The 7,644-nt window shown below is 33.2% G+C and overlaps 1 protein-coding gene across 1 annotated transcript; it reads right to left on the bottom strand.

Annotated features, from left to right (window-relative positions):
• Positions 1–1,318: 1,318 nt before the first annotated feature.
• LOC107031395 (alcohol dehydrogenase class-3) lies at positions 1,319–5,908 on the bottom strand. The gene is made up of 9 exons (XM_015232743.2): positions 5,767–5,908; positions 5,489–5,625; positions 4,982–5,028; positions 4,532–4,857; positions 3,702–3,784; positions 3,544–3,619; positions 2,163–2,320; positions 1,773–1,934; positions 1,319–1,684 (listed from the first exon to the last, which is right to left on the bottom strand). Exons 1-9 carry the CDS (start codon positions 5,798–5,800, stop codon positions 1,568–1,570), a joined length of 1,140 nt encoding a protein of 379 aa, XP_015088229.1. The 5' UTR covers positions 5,801–5,908; the 3' UTR covers positions 1,319–1,567.
• Between the last annotated feature and the right edge of the window lie 1,736 nt (positions 5,909–7,644).

Below are 7,644 nucleotides of genomic sequence, written 5' to 3'. Positions count from 1 at the left end.
AACTCCCAAAATGGTTTGGTTTGGAGGCATGAGTCCTCATGTGTGATCTTGATACCGTTGACTTAATACGTGCTTACTTTATTGTTATTGACACTTGTTCATGTTGTTTGTTGCTTATCACATGTTAAGTGCTATAGTTGAGTTCATACTATTATTCTTTGTATATTAGTTACTATTTTGGGTTGACCGATGATACTTACTCAGTACATGTTGCCTCGTACTGAGTCCTACTTGTTTTCTTCTTTGTTTTCCTTTTATGAAATGCAGCGAGTGTACCTATGACTTCTGATTTCCCTCAGCTCTAGCCAGCCTCCCGCATATCAAGTTACAGGGTGAGCTATCCATTCAAGCTCGTGTTGGATTCTCTCGGTCACGACATGATGTCCTATACTTTCGGACACATACCATTTTATTCTTTATTTTAGTGTATTCGATATTCTTAGACTTAGTATTGGAGGTTAGATGTCCTTGATGTGATGACTATCAGATTTTGGGATGATAAGTATTAAACTTTAGAAAATTATTTAAATTGGTTGCTTAGTATCTTTTGGAGCTTCCGCATTATTTATATTATTTATAGTTGAACTATTGGTATATGTTGAGGTTTAGATGTGTTGGTTCGCCCACCTAAGGAGGTAAGTGTGGGTGCCATTCACGACCCGTTTTGGATCGTGACACCTGAAGAGTTTTAAATGCGATAAGTGTTTTCTTACGCGTAACTGATTTCAAAAATACCGTATCATCTTTAACTTTATCATTAACATTATTTTTTTGAATTATATCCACAATTTCTTCTAAACTCTGAACCTTTGAACATTTGTATCATTTTTCACTCATTTAACACGTTATTAACATTCATTTTATTGAGGTAACAGAAATTATTAATCATGACCTCAAATCCATGAATGACGTTTTCACGAGTGGGTTCATTTAGATTCTATAAGATTTCATCCCTCAACAAATTTTGCAGTATCAACACACTCTTTAAATTAATAAACATTAAATTATCAATATAATAATATTTCTATAAAATAATAATATTTATCATCCCAACTGTATTTATTTGGTAAGATTTCATTGTATGTTAATGTATTGTAGAGAAATGATATTGCTAGGAAATAAATTTAAACTGTTGCATGTGTGAAATCCATGGCGAGGTTAAAAAAAGGGATGAAAGCTGCACCAATACTGTAATCATAGAGGAATACTTTGAATTTAGACCCAAAGAAGTGACTATTTTGAGCTTTATTTTCTCAATATTTCAACAGATATATATATCACCAATTGGCTACTTTGGAAAAGGGAGGATTCCATTTATGCAAACATGGCAATGGTTTATGCCAAACTCTAAAACCAGTAATGATGATTTTAGCCTTCAAAGTAGAACATTTTACTTGAAAAGATAATAAACTACCATCCATTTAAAAAGAGTTCATCTGTCCTCTTGATCCTTTTTTTCTCTCTTTCTTTTTATTCAACACATAATTAGGAAGGGAAAAGGTAAATAGTGTCTGAGATATAGCACAAAAACATAAAGTAAGCAACATAAAGAGCCTACAGACTTCATTCATACAAACATATCCAGGACAACACGGAGGCAGTCCCCGTCATGCATCAGGTCGAAAGCTTTGTTTATGTCCGCAAGTGTCAAGTTATGAGTGATGTATTCATCCACCTTGATTTCCTATTAGTAGTGGAAGAGTTGGATAAATGAATAGTGACTAAATGGTAAATAAGGGAAGAAGAAAATATCGAAAAGGGAAATAACAGACCTTCTTTAAATACTTGTCCACGAGGGAAGGAACTTGTGATCGGCTTTTGAAACCACCAAAAGCAGTTCCCTTCCAAACACGACCAGTCACCAGCTGAAATGGACGTGTAGATATCTCCTGACCAGAAGCAGCAACACCTACAATCACTGAGGTTCCCCAACCCTGCAATTCCAATAAGATTGGACATGTTCAGCATTAGTATCTTGTACAATAGATTAATTTTTTCATAAGGTGGAGACATTAATAGCATCCGGAAGGGAAATGAAAATAAAAATATTGAAAGATAAAGGGGAACGTGGGATGGGGAAGCTCAGCAATTTCAAGCGGAGTGAAGACGTGGTGGGGAAACTGAAATTACAATTTTATTGATTAGACACTAGCATAATTTACCTTGTGACAACACTCTAAAGCAGACCTCATAACAGAGACATTTCCTATGCACTCAAAACTGTAATCAACACCACCATCTGTAAGATCCACAATGACTTGCTGAATGGGTTGCTCATGCTCCTTGGGATTAATGAATTCAGTCACACCAAAATTTTTGGCTGCATAACAGTTAAATATATGGATCAGATGATGTGACAACTTATGTGCCATACAACAGAATAATTAAGGACACTAGAGCATGAAAACTGTTGTGCTGCTCAAGTTTGATTCAAATGCTATTTCTTGAATAAGTCTGATTAAACTTAACCAGACATACTTTCACCGCCACTTCAATCTGACATAAGCTTCAAAATTATTTTGTTTAACAACTTGTTTCCTCCTATAATCAGCATGAGATCAAACAAGATATTTATACATTAGACTTTTATAAGAGCAATCTACTGCTTATCATACAGAAATATACAGATGATAATCAAGATATATGACTGATTAAATCATGACATCTAATCTGAAAGTTTTAAAATGATTCGGCGAAAAATATCATCTCTTGCTTTCAAAATTTTAAAGCTTGAAATGATATGGAATTAGCTGGAGAGAGGTTAGGAAATAACAGCTTGAGCTTGAGAAATCGACAGAAAACTGAAGAGGGGAAAATGCACCTATAGGCGTTGACTGATTGAAACCAAAGTTTTAAGACCTAAAGGGCAAGGCAATGTTCAGCATCATTTTTAGTAGAGATCTCTGTCTCATTCTTAGTTGGAGAAATGGCTGTTGCATTTGATTTGGTAGAAAGGATGAGGGCATGAAGACAACAAATTATTATTAGGCTTCTTTTTCTTTTCCATTACCATTACATACTCCATTCCATAAGGAAGTTCTCTACACAATCTACTACTATGACATAGCGATGATGTAGAAAAAACCATCTAAGCACATGCAAAACGTATATCTACAAGAGCCCCTAGAGATATACATCTAACTTATCTGCTTTTAACAAACATTTACTTAATAATCTAGAAATCCCTGAGGACCAACTGGCCCATGATTTGAAACTCGGTGGTAATGGGCCCATCCTTCTACCCTTCCCCAATTAAATACAAGGCTTTTGTTTGCAACAGGGTACAAATTCATGACGTGCACCTAATCACACATCACGAGACACACTCTTACCATTGAACCAAAGCCCTAGGGGCTTTAGCTTTTGATTGAACATTAGACATTAGTAACTAGTATTTGAAGTCTACCAAGAAATTGATCTTAGGACTTAGGAGTAGCAAGTTCTGACAAATCTGATGCAAAATATACTTGGAACCTAATCATATACTTACTATTCCTAAAAATTCATAGTTCACAATCCTAGACAAATTGGACAAAGCTGTACCTCTATCAAACTTTTTGCTGTCAATATCAATTCCAATGATTCGTGAAGCACCAGCAGCTTTTGCACCCTCCGCCACCTAACAAACAAATAAATAGATTGCATAAATATATTAAAGGAGCTTAATTATTTGACACACAATCAAATTGTTAGATACTTACAGCAAGACCAACTGTTCCCAGGCCAAAGACGGCAACAATGGAACCTGGTTCAACTTTTGCAGTGTTCCAAACAGCTCCAAGGCCTAAAGACAGCAAATACACAATGTAAAACGCAAGGAGTGTAGAGTAAGAATGTAATTAGCATTATCTAAAACTAAAGAAAACACAGTGTATTGGATTTGGAAGGAACAAAGGGATATAGTTAGATGGGCATTCTATGTTTTATTTCTTCCTCAACTTCTAATCTAAGGGAATAAACCAGCATGAAGTGATGAAAATGATAAATAAGATGGACACCTGGATAAACCAACCAAAAGACACTATCTACTAACTCATAAAGATCAAATTACTATGATGACATGCTCCCTAAACAATATACTCAAATATATTTCCATCCTTGCGCAATCAATCATTTATACGATAACTTGGTTTTAAATTTCCTTTTTTACTTCTCTCTTTTAGCTTTTATCTTGGGGTATATTCTCTCAAAATCCTGTCTTCCCTTTACATACATCATATTATCTCAGAAGTGCTCTCAATTTTGACAGGTGTCAGGTGTTGCAGTAATTTTGACCAAAATTTGAGAGATTAACAAATCAAAAAGAACAACTAATAGAAAGATGATGAAGTCACATGAAAATTGAAAGCAAATACTTCGAGAACCAACACCACAGTTTATTACACCTCTATTATTGATAAATAATGGATTAGAAAAGGAGTTAATGGACAGCACTAAATAAGAGATGCTACAGAATACGTTTCATGAATTAGCCTGAAGAAAATCACAAGATATTAGTTCAATCACATATCAGGTCTGAAAGTCAATTTACCAGTTGGAACACCACATCCAAGAAGGCAGACTTTCTCCAGAGGAGCTACTGGGTCAATCTTTGCAACACTAACATCATGGACAACAGTGTACTGACTGAAGGTTGAAGTTCCCATGAAATGATAGATCGGTTTTCCATTGATAGAAAATCGACTCTTACGGTCGTTCATCATAACTCCCACTCCAGTAGCAGCCCTTACTTTACCACAAAGATTGGTCTTCCCTGATTTGCAGAACTTGCATTCTCTGCATTCTGCCTGGTAGCAAGGTATAACATGGTCTCCTGGCTGAACCTCAGTCACTCCCTCACCAACACTTTCTACTATCCTGCAAATTTTAGATAGCTAAGAGCCTAAGACCAAGAAAAATGGCATCCAGAAAAAATCTTGTTTAGCTTCAATCGAAGCTAGTACATTCAATCAAAACACTATGACACAAAGACAGCACGTACCCCGCAGCCTCATGACCAAGAACACATGGGAAGAGACCCTCAGGATCCTTCAAGAAAAAAGAAACATGTGTTAGATTGTTAGTAGCAATACCAAACAACAACAAATAGTTCAATAAGCTAATGATCTTAAACCATTGACTCCAGACTTATCTTTCTCCAATTTCCAGAAAACCACAAATGAAATGCAAGAAATTTTTCATAAAAGAATGAAAGAACAAAAAATTCTTGCCATTCTGCAAATGCCCTTGAGCATAAATGGTGTGAAGAAGCTTAAATCTGGGTATGCATGTTTCAATGAAATTCCATAGGTCAAATGTTATAAAATGTCACAACATTAGCCATCCAAAACAAATTAACATTGTTGCCGAAATGCAAAAAGCTTCAACTCCATTCTCTAAATTTCAACTATTCATCAATCCCAAATCACTTAGATTTTCATCAAATTTAACTCATACCAAAATCTTGCAATTACTAATAAAACGGAGAAAGATGTATGGATTAGATTACCTTGCCACTCCAGGTATAAGCATCGGTGTGGCAGAGAGCAGTATACAAAACTTTAACCCGGACTTCACCGGCTTGCGGTGGAGCCACCTGCACATCCTCAATCACCAAAGGCTTGTTGGGTTCCCAGGCCACCGCAGCTATACACCATTTTCACAATCCATAATCATACATTAAGCTACAACATTTAGGGTTTATAGAAAGCAAAAAACTTGCAAGTGACACACATATATAGTAAGATGAAGATGCATAGAATATAGAGAGAGAAAAAACAAAGGTACCTTTGCAGGTGATGACTTGACCTTGTGTAGCCATGATTTACAGACCACAGAATCAAAGAAAATAAAAATAGTGTTTTTGAGGATGAGTCTACAAATAGATCCAATTCTATATACGACTCTCTAACTTCAATTATTAGTAATAATAATAATAATAATGGTGTGTTTGGAAATGAGGAAAACAAATTTTTATTTTTTTATTTTATTTTTTTCATGTATGTTAGCTTAAAATATTTTTCTATGAAAAGAAAAACGAATTTCGTAAGTATTATTCAAAGTAGGTGTTTGGTCACGTGATACCATATGACGATATGAAATCGTGAAGTGAAATCAGTTTTTGGATATGCAATTTCAATCTGATCATATTCTCCAAAAATCATGATATGTTATTATATGGGAATTCCTTATCATGATTTGATATTTTTTTTAAACACAAAAAGTGATATACGGTTTTATATTTTGTTAAAACAATCTCACGAATTTTTATAGCTTGAAAAATAGATTCAAAATACTGCAACAAGCCATTAACCATTATGATATTGTCACACAAGTGAAAACTTCCATTGCTTATGTAGTGTTACATAATTATTTGCAAGGAGTGATAAAATATTTATGGTCTATGAACGTGAAAATATAGTTGCGGATGACATTGACCAACAAATGTGTCAAAGTAACAATATTGGTTCGTCTTCTCGGTCACATGATTGATAAATACAAGTTAAACGTGAGGAGATTTTCCATATTATGTGGGAGGATTATACTAAAGATTAGTTTACTACAATTTATGTTCAATTTTTTTTAATAAGTTAAAGTTTGAAGAACAATTACTTAAGTAGGGAACAAATAGGTTTGTAATAATTTATTATGCGATTTATAAATTTTTATTTATTTAGTTAGATTGAATAAACAATTGTGGTTATTTTAATAGTTTTATAACTTATGAAATTCCTATGTTTATGAGAAAATATATAAAACAAAAATTTTATATTGCATATCCAAACAAATCTTCAATTTCATCTCATGAGTCCATATTATGATATCATATCAGGATTCCATATCGCATGGTCAAACGAGCCCTAAGTTTATTATCTTTTCCCAAACATCCGACCCCGACTCTCAACACCATCACATTATATCACATCCCATTAATGCCAGAGCTATGAAATTTAATAAGGGCAAAATTTGAATAAGTAACACCTGAACAAATCGAAAAAAGTTTGACATCTATTATATATACATAAAAACAATCTTAATTATATATAGATAATAATATTTTCCGTCAAACGGTGAACCCCCTGATAGTATACTGGCTTTGCCCTGTATCTCATCTTGTCTCATTACAATTTTCACAATGTATTGTTAGATCATATGAAAATGTACTTCGAATAATATGTTTTTTTACTATTTACCAAATATAAAAATATAATTACTTTATTTCGTTTTAATCCACTTTGTCTTGTTTAAATTTACACAAAATTTAAAAGAATAAAAGAGAAATATTTACTTATGATCTTAAATTAAGCAGATACACAAATTTTGAGATTTTAAAATTATCAAGTCGAAAGTGTGAATTAGAAGTTAAATAAAAAAAATTAACTGAACTTAAAAAGAAAGTAAACAATTTGAATCACATAAAGTACTTATTTACAAATAAATAAATAAATAAATAATTCACTTATTTTTTAAAAAAATTCTCTTTTAAGAAAATAATTTACTTCGTATCAAACACATCCTAAGTTATTTGTCTTTTTTAAGCTAAGCCTAGCCCACTAAAAATCTCATACCACCATTCCTTGCGGTTATTTTCGTTTCTTAAAACTTTTTTTCAACTTACTATAACAAGCAATATATATAAATATAATTTTTTTTTTGAGATATATT

The sequence above is a fragment of the Solanum pennellii genome, chromosome 9, assembly GCF_001406875.1.
Source record: "Solanum pennellii chromosome 9, SPENNV200".
NCBI lineage: Eukaryota > Viridiplantae > Streptophyta > Magnoliopsida > Solanales > Solanaceae > Solanum > Solanum pennellii.
The sequence above is the reverse complement of the archived record's forward strand: the minus strand, read 5'-3'. Positions and strand labels throughout refer to the sequence as shown.

Excerpts from the sequence above, each read along its gene's own strand:
- LOC107031395 (XM_015232743.2), bottom strand. The coding sequence starts at position 5,800 with ATGGCTACACAAGGTCAAGTCATCACCTGCAAAG. Across the intron at positions 5,626-5,766 it reads TCAAGTCATCACCTGCAAAG|CTGCGGTGGCCTGGGAACCC; the intron begins GTACCTTTGTTT and ends AATGGTGTATAG. Across the intron at positions 3,785-4,531 it reads TGGATGTGGTGTTCCAACTG|GCCTTGGAGCTGTTTGGAAC; the intron begins GTAAATTGACTT and ends TGCTGTCTTTAG.